Source organism: Mobula birostris, chromosome 10 (assembly GCF_030028105.1).
Source record: "Mobula birostris isolate sMobBir1 chromosome 10, sMobBir1.hap1, whole genome shotgun sequence".
Classification (NCBI taxonomy): domain Eukaryota; kingdom Metazoa; phylum Chordata; class Chondrichthyes; order Myliobatiformes; family Myliobatidae; genus Mobula; species Mobula birostris.
This window is the reverse complement of record NC_092379.1, coordinates 91,314,572-91,331,273: the sequence shown is the minus strand read 5'-3', so window position 1 is coordinate 91,331,273 and position 16,702 is coordinate 91,314,572. Positions and strand designations below refer to the sequence as shown.

Genomic DNA, 16,702 nt, shown 5'->3' with positions numbered 1-16,702 from the left:
TTTTCGATGGCAAGAAACATTTTTAAGAGCCATCCCATTTTATAAATGTTACACACTGCGAATATGACCCCAGAAATATTTATGGACGATTATTATCTCAAGAATTATGTTATTTTGCGGGCATGAGTCTGGACACTTAGTATGCGGGTCTTTCTATATCCTGGACGAAAGACTGCTCTGTAGATCATGCCTCCAAAAGGGAAATCGAAGGCAGCTCCTAAGGGTGGGAAAGGTGTGTTTCTTTCAAATTATTCAGAATGGTTGATATTTAAATCTGTCTTTTGCAAACATACAACGATTGCTGTGTTTTGTGTCTACTCACTTTGATATATATTTAAAAAAAACTTTTACAATCCGTTGTAAGATACAGAAATCGATGTTGATCAGTAATGGGCAGCTAGAGATGATGAAGTGTTTATTTCTAAGGAAGTCTTTTTTGCTCGGTTGCAGCTGTGGGTGGAATTCAGATTGTGCTAAAATGAATGCCAAGTGACATTAATGCTATTCATTGGCAGTAACATGTATGTCCATTGAGTGTACGTTGTGTGTTGCCGTCTACATAATCAACAAATCTTGTTTTATCCATACATAGAACGCAATTTAATTACTTTAAAACAACGGTAAAATTCTGTATTTTATCTTGTGGGAACAATATGTGCATAACGTTATCAACGATATAAGTAATGAGATGGCCTACTGATTTATGTGTTAGAAAATAATTAATTCATTGTTAACCAGCGTTGCTTTTGATGGTGTAGTAAACACCATAATCTCCAGGATCCTGAAATAGCTTTGGGAAAAACTGGGCAATTGCACTCATTTCATTTCATTTCCTGCTTCCTGGAAGTGTAAGTGGATATCATGTGAAAAGTCTTTGATTTAAGTATAAACTTTGCTAGAATGACTTGGTCATTGTTGGGCCTACATTTGAAGAATGACCATCTGAAGAATACAGACACTCACCTCACAAAACACTTTGCTGATGCTGGGCTCAAAGCAACACTCACAACACGCTGGAGGAACTCAGTAGGTCAGGCAGCATAAAACACCTCTCCCACAGCATACATAAAAACATACCCCAAAGGTTACTCTGTTCAAAATAAATTTATTATCAAAGTACATAAATGTCAGTACATACTATCTTCAGAACCATTTACTTGCCGATAAGGAAAAAGGAAATGTAATTAAGTTTTCCAAACAAGTATATATAAACCGGCACCACTGTCATTGGCCGAATCCAAGGTGGTGACGAATTTGGGAGATTGAAAATCTGGTGGTGTGGTGCCACAACAATAGCCTCTCACTCACTGTCAGCAAGACCAAAGATCTGATTATTGACCTCAGGAGGAGGAAACTGGAGGAATCCCTCGTCATGGGATCAGAGGTGGAAAGGGTTAGCAACTTTAAATTCCTCGGCATTAACATCTCACAGGATTTGTCCTGGGTCCAGCTTGTAAGTGCTATTAAGCACAGCATTACCTCTACTTCCTTAGAAGTTTGTGAAGATTCGACATGACATCTAAAACTTTGACAAACCTCTATACATTTGTGTTGGAGAGTATTTTGGCTGGTACCATGATAACCTGGTATGGAAACACCAATACCCTTGAATGGAAAAAAACAACAATAAGTAGTGGATACAGCCCAGTCCATCATGGGTAAAGCCCTCCCCACCGTTGAGCACATCTACACAGAGTGCTGTTGCAGAAAAGCAGCATCCATCATCAAGGACACCAGCACACAGGCCATGCTCTTCCCATTGCCATTTGGAAGAAGGTACAGGAGCCTCAGGACCCACACCACCAGGTTCAGGAACAGTTATAACCCCTGAACCATCAGGTCTTGAACCAGTGTGGATAACTTCATTTAACTTCACCACCCCATCACTGAACTGTTCCCACAACCTATCGACTCACTTTTAAGAACTCTTCATTTCATGTTCTCGATATTTATTGCTTATTTATTTATTATTATTGTTAGTTTTGTATTTGCACAGTTTACTGTATTTTGCACTTTGGTTGTTTAGTTCATCCTATTTGGTGTGGTCTCTCTTTAATTCTATTATGTTTCTTGGATCTACTAAGTATGCCTGCAAGTAAACAAATCTCAGGGTTGTATAAGATGACATATATGTACTTTGGTAATAAATTTACTATGAACTTTTTGAAAGACTTGACAAACACCCAATGTTCAAAAGAAAACAAATTGCTCATATAAGATTAACACTGAGAACCTGAGTTGTAAAGTGCCCTTGAAAGTGAGTCTGTAGGTTGTAGAATCAGAATCAGGTTTATTATCACCGGCATGGGTTGTGAAATTTGTTAACTTGGCAGCAGTAGTTCAATGCAATACATAATGTAAGACCATAAGACAAAGGAGCAGAAGTCGGCCATTCGGCCCATTGAGTCTGCTCTGCCATTTTATCATGAGCTGATCCATTCTCCAATTTAGTCCCACTCCCCCGCCTTCTCACCATAACCTTTGATGCCCTGGCTACTCAGATACCTATCAATCTCTGCCTTAAATACACCCAATGACTTGGCCTCCACTGCCGCCCGTGGCAGCAAATTCCATAGATTCACCACCCTCTGGCTAAAAAAATTTCTTCACATCCCTGTTCTGAATGGGCGCCCTTCAATCCTGAAGTCATGCCCTCTCGTACTAGACTCCCCCATCATGGGAAACAACTTTGCCACATCCACTCTGTCCATGCCTTTCAACATTCAGAATGTTTCTATGAGGTCCCCACTTATTCTTCTAAACTCCAAGGAGTACAGTCCAAGAGTGGACAAATGTTCCTCATATGTTAACCCTCTCATTCCCGGAATCATTCTAGTGAACCTTCTCTGAACCCTCTCCAACATCAGCAAATCCTTTCTTAAATGAGGAGACCAAAACTGCCCACAGTACACAAAGTGAGGTCTTACCAGCGCCTTATAGAGCCTCAACATCACATCCCTGCTCCTATACTCTAGAAATGAATGCCAACATTGCATTTGCCTTCTTCACCACCAACTCAAGCTGGAGGTTAAACTTAAGGGTATCCTGCACGAGGACTCCCAAGTCCCGTTGCATCTTAGAATTTTGAATTCTCTCCCTATTTAAATAATAGTCTGCCTGTTTATTTCTTCTACCAATGTGCATACACTTTCCAACATTGTATTTCATTTGCCACTTCTTTGCCCATTCTCCCAATCTATCCAAGTCTCTCTGCAGACTCTGTGTTTCCTGAGCACTACCGGCCCCTCCACCTATCTTTGTATTGCCAGCAAACTTAGCCACAAAGCCATCTATTCCATAATCCAAATCGTTGATGTACGACGTAAAAAGAAGCGGCCCCAACACGGACCCCTGTGGAACACCACTGGTAACCGGCAGCCAACCAGAATATCCAACGCCCTATCCACGTATGTAACTTTCCCGTAATTCCATGGTCTCTTATCTTGTTAAGTAGCCTCATGTGTGACACCTTGTCAGAGGCCTTCTGAAAATCCAAATATACAACATCCACTGCATCTCCCTTGTCTAGCCTACTTGTTTCCTCAAAAAATTGCAATAGGTTTGTCAGGCAGGATTTTCCATTAAGGAAACCATGCTGAGTTCTGCCTATCTTGTCATATGCCTCCAGGTACTCCGTAACCTCATCCTTGACAATCGACTCCAACAACTTCCCAACCACCGATGTCAAGCTAACAGGTCTATAAATTCATTTTTGCTTCCTTGCCCCCTTCTTAAATAGCGGAGTGACATTTGCAATCTTCCAGTCCTCCAAAACCATGCCAGGATCTATCGACTTATGAAAGATCATTGCTAACGTCTCCGTAATCTCCACAGCTACTTCCTTCAGAACACAAGGGTGCATTTCATCTGGGCCGGGAGATTTATCTACCTTTAGACTATTCAGCTTCCTGAGTACTTCCCCTGTCGTAATTGTGACTGCGCACACTTCTCTTCCCTGCCACCCTTGAGTGTCCAGTATACTGCTGATGTCTTGCTCAGTGAAGACTGATGCAAAATACTCGTTCAGTTCCTCCGCAATTTCCTTATCTCCCATTACAATTTCTCCAGCATCATTTTCTATCTGTCCTATATCTACTCTCACCTGTCTTTTACTCTTTATATACTTGAAAAAGCTTTTAGTATCCTCTTTGATATTATTTGCTAGTTTCCTTTCATAGTTCACCTTTTCCCTCTTAATGACCTTCTTAGTTTCCTTTTGTATGCTTTTAAAAACTTCCCAATCCTCTGTCTTCCCACTAATTTTCGCTTCCTTGTATGCACTCTCCTTTGCTTTAACTTTGGCTTTGACTTCTCTTGTCAGCCATGGTTGCATCCTTTTTCCATTTGAAAATTTCTTCTTTTTTGGAATATACCTGTCTTGCACCTTCCTCACTTCTCGCATAAGCTCCAGCTGCTCTGCCGTCCTTTCCGCCAGTGTCTCTTTCCAGTCAACTTTGGCCAGTTCCTCTCTCGTGCCACTATAATTTCCTTTACTCCACTGAAATACCGACACATCTCTTTTCAAATTTCACAGTGAACTCAATCACGTTATGATCACTGTCTCCTAAGGGCTCCTTCACCTCAATCTCTCTAATCACCTCTGGTTCATTACACAATACCCAGTCCGGTGCAACCGATTCCCTAGTGGGCTCAACAAAAAGCTGTTCTAGAAAGCCATCTCGCAGACATTCTACAAATTCTCTCTCTTGAGATCCAGTGCCAACCTGATTTTCCAAATCTACTGGCATGTTAAAATCCCCCACAATTATCATAACACTGCCCTTCTGACAAGCCTTTTCTGTTTCCTGTTGTAATTTGTAGTCCACATCACTGCAGCTGTTTGGAAGCCTGTATATAACTGCCGTCAGGGTCCTTTTACCCCTGCAACTTCTTAGCTCAACCCATAATGATATAGAAGAATAAATTAATAAATTACAGTATATGTATATTGAATAGATTTTAAAATGTGCAAACATAGAAATAATATATAATTTTAAAAAGTGAGCTAATGTTCATGGATTCAATATCCATTTAGGAATCGGATGGCAGAGGGATGGTTTTCTGGTACGGACCTGGGTCATCAGCCTTGATTGCTATAGATCTAGCCTTCACCAGACGATGTACCTCCTGGTTCATCCCTGGCTATAGGTTTGGAAATGTACAGTAAGTCTTTGTAGGCACACACTCATCCACACAGGTTTCAATGAAGTCGGTAACAACTGCAGCATACTCACCTAGATTCAAGACGAATCAATTTAGAGCACTGAGTAATTAAGTTATCCATGGTGGTTCAAGAGCCTGATAGTTGAAAGATAATAATTGTTCCTAAACCTGGTGGTGTGGGACCCAAGGATTCTGTACCTCCTGCCTTTTACTATCAATCACGTCTGTAAGCTCTGTATGATCTTTTAAACCTCGTATGCAGATTATTTGAATGTGAGGGGCTTCAGTCACCAGTTTTTGCCAATTGGTATAAGAACAAGGCAATGTTTTTAAGTAGGTTTGAAAAATAACATGCAAATAGAAATATCTATTTTAATTCACATCAAAGTAATATACAGAAAAAAGTCAAAATTGAATGCACTTAATTCAGTCAGTTCTATATATTATATTATAACAGAAAAGAAATGAACCCAACTGTCATGCAAGTGGAGTTAAAAGTCCAAAGTCACAAGAGATTACGAAGATTGTAATGAAACAATACAGTGGTTTATTATCTTTTAGAGACATTAGTACACTAACACCCAACATTGTTATTTCTCAATCAGCACTGCTTTCTTAGATTCACATTAACAATGGCATTTGTGCTTGGGTCCTGCAACAGTAAAGGGATCTGTCCATGTCAGCCATGAGGAATTTGGGATTTTGAGTTAAGGATTTTAATGGTTCATGAATCCTTTTGAGCTACGAAGCAGCATAATCACCTTAAATGGGGGGAAAAATGCAGGGTACAGCAGGTCAGGCGGCATGTGTGGAAAAGGGTGCAAAGTTAACCTTTTGCAGAATTAGGAAAGAGAGAAAGTTAGTCTCACAATGCAGCAGGGCTGCCAATTCTGATACAGGGAAGCAATTAACCTGAATTTGTTGAGTTCACTATTGAGCCTCGAAGGCTGCAGCACGCTAGGGGTGTCGTCATTCCTCAAGCTCATATCGGGCCTCATTATAACGATCCAGGAGGCGACAGACAGAGTCAACCAGGGAATTAAAGTGACAGGCAAGCTGAAGTTCAGGTTTGCTACTGCAGACTAAATGAACATCGATAAGGCCGCATTGTGAGTGTGGAATGTGGTGGGCCTGATTGGAAAAAGTGTAACTGCTTCTTGTGGGAAATGTGTTATTGTCCCTGGATGATGGTAAGGGGAGAGGGAAAGTGGCATGTGGTTCATCTACTGAATTGCACGGAAAAGAGCCCTAACAAGGAGAGTGGCTGGTCGAGGTAGAAGATTGAATGACAGAGTCCGGAAGGGAATGATCCCCTGAGATGGCTGAAAGGTGGGGGGGTGGGGGGTTGGAAATCCGACTGGTGGTTAAATGTTGTAATTGGGCCAATAATAAATCAGCAGACCTCATCAGCTGAGGTCAGGCTAGGTTTGATTCAGGGTTGTGATCGTGCCCTATATATTGTTCGGCAGACATTTGGATGCAATAATATTCACCGAAAAACCAATAGGTTAAATTATAAAGTATAATGACAAGATCCCAGCGGTAACTCTTTAAATCAGACAGAATTCACAACTTTCAACATTAATGTACTCCTCATTTCGTTATGATTAAATTACAAAGGTGGTAGTTTATTGGTGTTTGATCCAGTTGCTGTTGTTAAGTGATTTTACTGAGCTCTTCGGACCTCATTTTATGTGGGAAATACAATTCCTAAAGGGGAATCCTGGTTCTATTGTATAATGGGTGAAAGTTACCAATGCAATTTGCCCATTTTTTTGTCGGCTGCAGATCTATAAAATTCTCAACTGTCTTCCTGCAAATACAATATCTCCTTATGAAAGCTTACTTTCTGGTTAGAATTTTTTCCCTAAGAGTAATCTAGTTTCTGTAATTAGCTTTATATTCATATGCTCACAATGCAAAAGCACAGGAGGTACTATGGTATGGAAGCTGGTTAACAAATTAATTATTTACTCTTTGAGGGATAGCTTATTATGGATAAAAAGTGATGTGTTCATTATTCAATTATGCTGCTATTCAATGATTCCCTGTAATTCTGAATTACTAATGCATTAAAGACAAAGAAATTGATCAATTGGAAAGGTTAATTGGTCATTGTAAATTGTTCTGTGATTAGGCTAGGATTAAATCAGGGCGTTACTGGGTGGCGCAGCTCAGGGGACCAGAAGGGCCTATTCCACGCTGTACTTCAATAAATAAACACATTCCATTTTTATGTCCTTAAGGTGCAGCTGGCGGTGATAATGCCGATAAGAAAGATAAAGGACCCAAAGGGGGTAATGCAGTTAAGGTAAATAATCAGATTCTATTGTCTGCCTTTTGTTTGGGAACTGTGCTCTTATCTGATTCATTCCTCCCCCATCTTCTCTGAAATTAAAATGAATGCTTGTTTTTAATCTGTCCCAGTTTTGATGAGGGTCATTGACCCTAGCAGTATTTCTTCTGTTTCCTTCTCCATTGACACTGCCTGATCTGCCGAGTGTTTCCAGCATGTCCTGCCTTTAATTCAGATTTCCATTATCTGCAGTTTATTTGGTTTTCACATACAGCTAGAGGAAAGCGCTTCACAGGAATCTGTGTGAGATCTGTGGCGCCATCAGTGACCTGCAAAACACATCTTGAAGGTTTCTTTATCGTTGCTGACGACTTCAACCATGCTAACCTAAAAACAGTCCTGCCTAAATTCTATCAGCACGTTGATTTTACACATTAGACCTGGTTTATGCCAACGTCCCTGGTGCACACAAAGCTGCTCCCTGCCCTCACCTTGGATTCTCCATTATGCTAATTCCTGCATACTGTCCATTGAGTATATAAGTTAAATCCATTCACAGGGAGATAAAGACCCGGCCAGAAGGGGCAAACACAGCATTGCGGACTGTTGTGAAAACACAGAGTGGAATGTGTTCAGCAAGGCAGTTACCTTTGGCCATCCCACTAGCATCGATGAATGTGCGAAAGCTGTGACTGGCTACATAGAGAAGCGTGTCAGTGTTATTGAACGTATCTATGTGAGGACAAATCAGAAACAAGGGCTGAGAGCTGAGGACCCAGCACAGCTGAGGTGATCGGGATTCTGCCTTCAGATCGGGCATTAAAACAGCTCTTAGGTCAGCAAGAGTTGCGCTTTCCCACAACATCAGGAAGGCAAAAGGAATTATTCACAGCGAAATATACAACCATTTCTGTGACACCAGACACGTGAGGTGCATATGGCAGGGCATTCAGACCATGATAGACCATAAGGCCACCCTGTGTGTCATCGACAGTGGTATTTCTCTTCCTGATAAGCTGAATGCCTATTACGCTCAGTTTGTGGATGGAATGATGTACCCACGAGGAAGGTCCCCTTGCCCCCGACCGCCAAGGAGCAGGCACTTTGTCTGGTCACACCTGCCGAGTGTAAGACCCTGGCCAGGGTCAACCCATGTAAAGCTGTGGGGCCTGATAGCGTACTTGGTCAGGTACTGAGAGACAATGCAGCCCAGAGGTTCGAACAGTCATCTTCAACATCTTTCTGAAACAGTCTACTGCCCCCTCAGGCTTCAAGGCAGCATCATCATCTTGGTGCCCAAGACTTCCTGACTCAATGACTACCATCCAGAGGCACTGATCCCAATGATAATTAAGTACTTTTAGTCACATTAAATCTTATCTTCCTGCTACATTGGACCATTTCCGGTTCGCTCATCACTCAAATTGGTCTACTGATGATGCCAAAGCCTCTGCACTCCACTCTCTCCTGCCCCACCTGGAAAATGGTGCTTCATGTGCCAGGATGTTGCTTATAGGTTTCACCTTGGTGCTTAATACGATCATCCTTCAGAAGCTGGTGAGTAAACTGTCCTCGTTGGGTCTCAACACGTCCCTCTGTAACTTCTTGACAGAAAGGCCACAATCAGTCCATGTTGGCAGAAACATTTCTAACTCCATGACACTGAGCACGATGACCCCCAGGGCTGTGTGCTCAGCCCGCTGCTGTTCACGTTGTTGACGCGTGACTGCTTTGCTAGATCCAGTTCAAACTGATTTATCAAGTTCACTGATGACACAACAGTCATTGGCTTCATCACCAACAACAAAACGGCGTACAGCAAGGAGGCAGAGTAGCTGGTAGAATGGTGTGACCACAACAACTTGAGTCTCAGCGAGGATAAGACCAAGGAAATGATCATGGATTTCAGGAAGGTGCAGGCTGACTGCCCCTCACTGCACATACACAGCGCTCTGTGGAGAGAGTTACAAACACTTTCTGGGAGTGTACATCGCAGGTGATCTCACCTGCTCCCTCAACACCACCTCTTTAGTTAAGAAAGCACAGTAGTAGCTCCACTTCCTGAGGATATAGAGGTGAGTGAGGCTCCTTTCCACCCCTCCTCCCCCATTCTACCCACTTTTTTATCAGATCACCCATCAAAAGTGTCCTGAGCAACTGACACTATGGGAATTGCAAGGCATCTGACCACAAGTCCCTACAGAGAAGATCATCAGGGTCTCTCTTCCACCCATCAGAGATATTTTTCAGGAGTGCTGCAAATGCAGGGCCCTTAGCATTGGCAATGATCCATCCAACAATCTCTTTGACCCCCTACCATGAGGCAGGAGGTACCGTAGCTTTAGAACAAGAACTGTTATGATGGGAAACAGCTTCTTCTCCCAGACTCTAAGACTACTGAACTCCTTGTCACCACCCAGGTCTCATCACAAATGAAATATCGGTAGCAGTATACTGTTTTTTTTATTACTTTTGCCATAAATGCACCTTATTATTTGTTAATTTGCTTGTGGTAATATTATTTTATGTGTTATGTGTGTGAGTTTATGTACTGTGTTGTGCACTTTGGTCTGGAGGAACGTTGTTTCGTTTGGCTTTGTACGCATGTATGTTTGAATGACAATTAAAAGAACTTGAATAAAGATATTACCCATGGAAGGAGGTTATCTGACGGCTACCATGCCGATATATGGTTATAATTATAGTATCTCTGGTTCCCTCCCCTTTCCAGATGTGAGTAGTGACATTACTAATGTAACTAAACCACTTTACCATTGACCTTTCCAGCTTCATCTGGGATACTGTCTTCTCACCTAGCCTTGTCTAATCGTAGTTAAAACAAGACCTGTTCAGCTGTATTGGTCACAGGGTAGTAAGGCTGGATCAGAACAACTGCTCTATAAATTCCTCCAAGCTCAGTGGAAGGATAACTAAACCAGTGTCAGGGTCATCTCCTGGTACCATAACCCCAACTTCTATTTACACTCAGTAGGGTAGACCACGTGGCTTGTATATCGAACAGCAGATTCCCAAAACAGACTGTTCTCTGTTTTGAGTTCTGCCATGACAGGAGATTACTGGCCAGACAAACAAGAAGCCCTCAAAGCTTCTTTGAATTATAGCTACCTCAGTGATTCCTGAGAATTGTTGATCCATAACCGCCTAAAGTAAAGGAGTTCAGGATGGTGTTTAAACCCTTGAATCGCTAGATCAGCGTATGCAATAGAGCCAGCTGAAAGCAACAATGGCATCAATGCTAGGTATATTAATGATATTAAAGTTGCATGGGGAGCGCATACAGTGGTATGCAAAAGTTTGGCCACTCCGGTCAAAATTTCTGTTACTGTGAATAGTTAAGTGAATAGAAGATGAACTGATCTCCAAAAGTCATAAAGTTAAAGATGAAACATTCTTTTCAACATTTTAAGCAAGATTAGTGTATTATTTTTGTTTTGTACAATTTTAGAGTGAAAAAAAGAAAGGAGCACCATGCAAAAGTTTAGGCACCCCAGGAAATTTGAGCTCTCAGATAACTTTTACCAAGGTCTCAGACCTTAATTAGCTTGTTAGGGCTATGGCTTGTTCACAGTCATCGTTTGGAAAGGCCAGGTGATGCAAATTTCAAAGCTTTGTAAATACCCTGACTCCTCAAACCTTGTCCCAACAATCAGCAGCCATGGGCTCCTCTAAGCAGCTGCCTTGCACTCTGAAAATTAAAGTAAATGATGCCCACAAAGCAGGAGAAGGCTATAAGAAGATAGCAAAGCATTTTCAGGTAGCTGTTTCCTCAGTTCGTAACTTAATTAAGAAATGGCAGTTAACAGGAACGGTGGAGGTCAAGTTGAGGTCTGGAAGACCAAGAAAACTTTCCAAGAGAACTGCTCATAGGATTGCTAGAAAGGCAAATCAAAATCCCCGTTTGACTGCAAAAGTCCGTTTGACTGGAAAATTTAGCAGACTCTGGAGTGGTGGTGCATTATTCTACTATGCAGCGACACCTGCACAAATATGACCTTCATGGAAGACTCATCAGAAGAAAACCTTTCCTGCATCCTCACCACAAAGTTCAGCGTCAGAAGTTTGCAAAAGAACACCTAAACAAGCCTGATGCATTTTGGAAACAAGTCCTGTGGACTGATGAAGTTAAAATAGAACTTTTTGGCCGCAATGAGCAAAGGTATGTTTGGAGAAAAAAGGGTGCAGAATTTCATGAAAAGAACACCTCTCCAACTGTTAAGCATGGGGGTGGATTGATCATGCTTTGGGCTTGTGTTGCAGCCAGTGGCACGGGGAACATTTCACTGGTAAAGGGAAGAATGAATTCAATTAAATACTAGCAAATTCTGGAAGCAAACATCACACCGTCTGTAAAAAAGCTGAAGATGAAAAGAGGATGGCTTCTACAACAGGATAATGATCCTAAGCACACCTCAAAATCCACAATAGACTACCTCAAGAGGCGTAAGGTGAAGGTTTTGCCATGGCCCTCACAGTCCCCCGACCTAAATATCATCAAAAATCTGTGGATAGACCTCAAAAGAGCAGTGCATGCAACACAGCCCAAGAATCTCACAGAACTAGAAGCTTTTTGCAAGGAAGAATGGGTGAAAATCCCCCAAACAAGAATTGAAAGACTCTTAGCTGGCTGCAGAAAGCGTTTACAAGCTGTGATACTTGCCAAAGGGGGTGTTACTAAGTACTGACCATGCCGGGTGCCCAAACTTTTGCTTCGGGCCCTTTTCCTTTTTTGTTGTTTTGAAACTGTAAAAGATAGAAATAAAAAAGTAATCTTGCTTAAAATATGAAAGAAATGTGTCATCTTTAACTTTATGCCTTTTGGAAATCAGGTCATCTTTTACTCGCTTGGCCAGCAGAAATTTTGACCGGGGTGCCCAAACTTTTGCATGCCACTGTAGAAGTACTGCTTATGTGGCAGGAGTTCGTCATTTCAGAAATTACCCAAATATTCTGTCCTATCAAGCACCTCTTGTCCCATATGTACATAGGGCTTCATCAAGCTCCCCTGAACCCAAAAGTCAGAATAGAAGTGATTCATAGTGTCGTAGGAAGAAGCAGCTTAGAAACAGAATCTTTAGTCCGCAAGTCTGCACCAACTACCATGCTTCTATTTTTACACTAATCCAATTTTAATCACCTCATGTTCCCACAGGCTCAATCATTTCAATTGCCCAAGAAACAGGAACAATCATATACAGGAATTCTGGTAGATTTTTTTTGTTAACTTTTTAATTTGCAGTTCCAGAAAAACTAACCTGATTCCTATATAAGATAATGTTTAAGGAAATCAGAGTTCAGTGTTCACTCGTCCTGTTCTGTGGGACTTAGTACTGGATTTGGTGGTATATTTACCTACAATTCCATCAGGAAAGTTTGGGGTTCAATTGTTTTTTGTTAAAATTTGATTTTGGTTGTCTAGTGGAAGCATTACAATATTTCTGTTGTTGCAGGTAAGACACATCCTCTGTGAAAAGCACAGTAAAATCATGGAAGCCATGGAGAAGTTGAAGTCCGGCATGAAATTTAATGAAGTAGCTAGTCAATACAGTGAAGACAAAGCTAGGCAAGGAGTAAGTACAAAACAAAAAATATGTGAACATTTGATTCCTTATGGTAGTATGCTGATGAATTGTAGATTGTAAAGATTTCTGAACTGTCTTGTTACTAAATGTATATGGCTGCAATGTTAGTTGAAAAACAAGTTTGTGTGTTTGCTGACATTTCAGTGAACCTGCATAACTTTGCTATGATGTGTGTTTAAGTTCACAATTAAAGGCTGCAGCCTAGTTATTTGGGCATCTTTACTGCATCAAGACCTGAAAATGCTCATTAAAAGTTTTCTTTCTATGTGTTTCAAATAAATTGCAGATGTGTAAATAGTTGTTTCTATTTTTAGGGTGATCTGGGCTGGATGACCAGAGGTTCAATGGTGGGACCCTTCCAGGAAGCTGCTTTTGCCCTCTCCCACAGCACAACAGATAAACCCATATACACAGACCCACCTGTAAAAACTAAATTTGGTTACCATATAATCATGGTTGAAGGAAAAAAGTAAAATAAATTTATCTTCATTTCTCAGAAAAACTTTACCTGTTTAGACACATATCAGTTTTATTGGTTGTAAAATGAAATTGAAGAAATACTCCCTTTGTATATCCTTTTCTTTATGCAATAATTACATTGGAGAACCATTACTTTTTATTAGAGAAAATCCAAGTTGTGTTTTTTAAATATTCTGATTTAATATGTCCGAATAAACAATTAATTGTCATGCTTGTATTGTAAATATGATTTAAAGTTAAACATATTTGTCAACCTTGATTCAAAAAGAATTCTTCCCTTTGGATTAATGATTTACTACATCACTTGAACATTGTGAGAGTCCACTGTCTCATCTGCAATTCACTTCTGAGTTCCATTCTAATCTCCCCTTCAGCAATTGATTGCTTTCACACCTGTCATATTGGCACCAAAATATCTTAATTCAAACAAGAAAAGGGCATTATTGGAAGGATCAAACTCTACATCAGCTATTTGAATCTAGAATCAAGATACATCCATTCTCAAGTGCAGTGGTTAGAAATAAAGACCTTCCGTGTAACTCTTGCATACAGCTAAAGATTTGCTTCATAAGCAGCATCTGGAGTGACCTAGAATATTGCCAAATGATATCAGTCGATAAAGGAGTAGCCATTTTGGCCCATCAAGCCTGTTCCACCTTTCAATAAGATCATGGCTGATCTGGCTGTGGACAGCTCCATCCAGCTGCCTTTTCCCCAGAATCTTTAATTCTACTGCTATGAAAAAATCTCTCTTACTGTGTCTTCATTATACTTAATGAGGTAGCTTCTACTGCTTCCCTGGGGAGAGAATTCCACAGATTCAGTACTCTCTGGGAAAAACAGCTTCTCTTCATCTCCTACCTATGTGAAGTTACCATTACTAGGGAGAAGTTTCTTGGGAAACTGGAAGATATGAAGGTAGGTAAGTCACCTGGACCAGATGGTGTACACCCTAGAGTCCTGAAAGAGGTGGTGTAGAGATTGTGGAGGCATTAGTAATGATCTTTCAAGAATCATAGTTTCTGGAATGATTCCAGAAGACTGGAAAATTGCAAATGTCACTCCACTCTTCAAGAAGGGAGAGAGGCAGAAGAAAGGAAATTATAAGCCAGTTAGTCTGACCTTGGTGGTTGGGAAGATGTTGGAGTCGATTGTTAAGGATGTGGTTTCGGGGTACTTGGAGGCACATGATAAAATAGACTGTAGTCAGCGTGGTTTCCTCTAGGGAAAATCTTGCCTGACAAATCTGCTGGAATTGTTTGAAGAAATAACAAGCAGAATAGACAAGGGAGAGCCAGTTGATGTTGTCTATTTGGGTTTTCAAAAGTCCTTTGACAAGGTGCCACACGAGTCTGCTTAACAAACTACAAGCCCATGGTATTACAGGGATGATTCTAGCATGGATAAAGCAGTGGCTAACTGGCAGGATGCAAAGAGTGGGAATAAAGGGAGCCTTTTCTGGTTGGCTGCCGCTGACTAGTGGTGTTCCATGGGGGTTTGTGTTGGGACAGATTGTTTTCATTCTATATGTTATTGATTTGGATGCCGAGGTTGCAGACAATATGAAGATAGGCATGGGGCAGGTAGTTTTGAGGAAAGAGGCTGCAGAAGGACTTAAATTAGGAGAATGGGCAAAGGCATGGCAGAATACAGTGCTGGGAAGTGTATGGTTATGCACTTCAGTAGAAGGAATTAAAAGGTTGACTATTTTCTAAACGGGTAAAGAATGCAAAAACTGGGGTGCAAAGGGACTTGGGAGTCCTTGTGCAGGATTCCCTAAAAGTTAATTTGCAGGTTGAGTCTGTGGTGAGAAAGGCAAATGCAAAATTAGCATTCATTTCAAGAGGACTAGAGTATAAAGGCAAGGATGTAATGTTGAGACTTTATAAAGCACTGGTAAGTCTTGTGAGAAGTTTTGGGCCCTAGTCTCAGAAAGGATGTGCTGAACTGGAGAGGGTTCAACAGAGGTTCACGAAAATGATTCCAGGTTGAAATGGCCTATCATGAAGAGCGTTTGATGGCTCTGGGTCTGTATTCACTGGAATTTAGAAGAGTGAGGGATGACCTAATTGAAACCTATCAGATGGTGAAAGGCATTGATAGTGAATGTGGAGAGGATGTTACCTATGGTGGAAGTCTAGGGCCAGAGAACACAGCTTCAGAATAGAGGAGTGCCCTTTAAGAACAGAGATGAGGAGAAATTTCTTAAGCTAGAGAGTGGTGAACCTGTGTAATTCATTGCCACGGGCCATTGTGGAGACCAGATCTTTATGTACATTTAAGGCAGAGGTTGATAGATTCTTGATTGGTCACAGCATGAAGGGATATGGGAAGAAGGCAGGATATTGGGGCTGAGAGGAAAAATGGATCAGCCATAATAAAGTGGTGGAGCAGACTTGATGTGCCAAATGTCCTAATTCTGCTCCTATGCCTTATGGTCTTAAGGTATTACAGGAAAGATATTAGCATGGATAGAACATTGGCAGACCAGTAGGAGGCAAAGAATGTGAATAAAGAGGGTCTATCCTGGTTGGCCAGTAACGAGTGGTGTTCCACAGGGATTGGTATTGGGAACATTCCTTTTCATGTTATATGTCAATGATCTGGATAATGGAATAGATGGCTTGTGGCAGATAATAGGAAGATAGCTGGAGGGGCTGGGAGCATTGAGGAAGCAGGGAGTCTGCAGAAGGACTTAGATTGGGAGAATGGGCAAAAAAGTGGCAGATGGGATATATTGTAGGGAAGTGTATGGTTATGCAGTGTGGTCAAAGAGATAAAAGCAGACTATTTTCTAAATGAGGAGAAAGTGAAAAAATCAGAAGTGCAAAAGGACTTAGGAGTCCCGGTGCAGGATTCCCTCAAGGTTAACTTGTAGTTTGAGTTGCTGGTAAGGAAGGCAAATGCAATGTTAGCTTTTATTTTGAGAGGACTAAAATACAAGAGCAAGGATGTGATGATGAGGCTTTATAAGGCACTGGTCAGACCACACAAAGTATTGAGAGCAGTTTTGAGTACATTATCTAAGAAAGGATGCACTGGCATTGGAGAAGGTCCAGAGGACATTCACAAGAATGATTCTGGGAATGAAAGGGTTAATGCTTGAGGACCGTTTCATGACTCCCTTGGGTCAGTTCTCACAGCTCAAGACCACCTCTCCAAC

At 41.3% G+C, this 16,702-nt stretch overlaps 1 protein-coding gene across 2 annotated transcripts; it reads left to right on the top strand.

Moving 5' to 3' along the window:
- The first annotated feature begins 127 nt into the window (after positions 1–127).
- On the top strand, positions 128–13,748 carry pin4 (protein (peptidylprolyl cis/trans isomerase) NIMA-interacting, 4 (parvulin)). 2 transcript variants are annotated; one of them, XM_072271256.1, is made up of 4 exons: positions 128–232; positions 7,410–7,474; positions 12,928–13,047; positions 13,374–13,748. In XM_072271256.1, the coding sequence occupies exons 1-4, from the start codon at positions 187–189 to the stop codon at positions 13,530–13,532; spliced, it is 390 nt and encodes a 129-aa protein (XP_072127357.1). In that variant the 5' UTR covers positions 128–186; the 3' UTR covers positions 13,533–13,748. The 2 variants fall into 2 exon arrangements, with proteins under 2 accessions (XP_072127357.1, XP_072127358.1); XM_072271257.1 differs by lacking the exon at positions 128–232 and adding an exon at positions 5,064–5,163.
- The last annotated feature ends 2,954 nt before the right edge of the window (positions 13,749–16,702 follow it).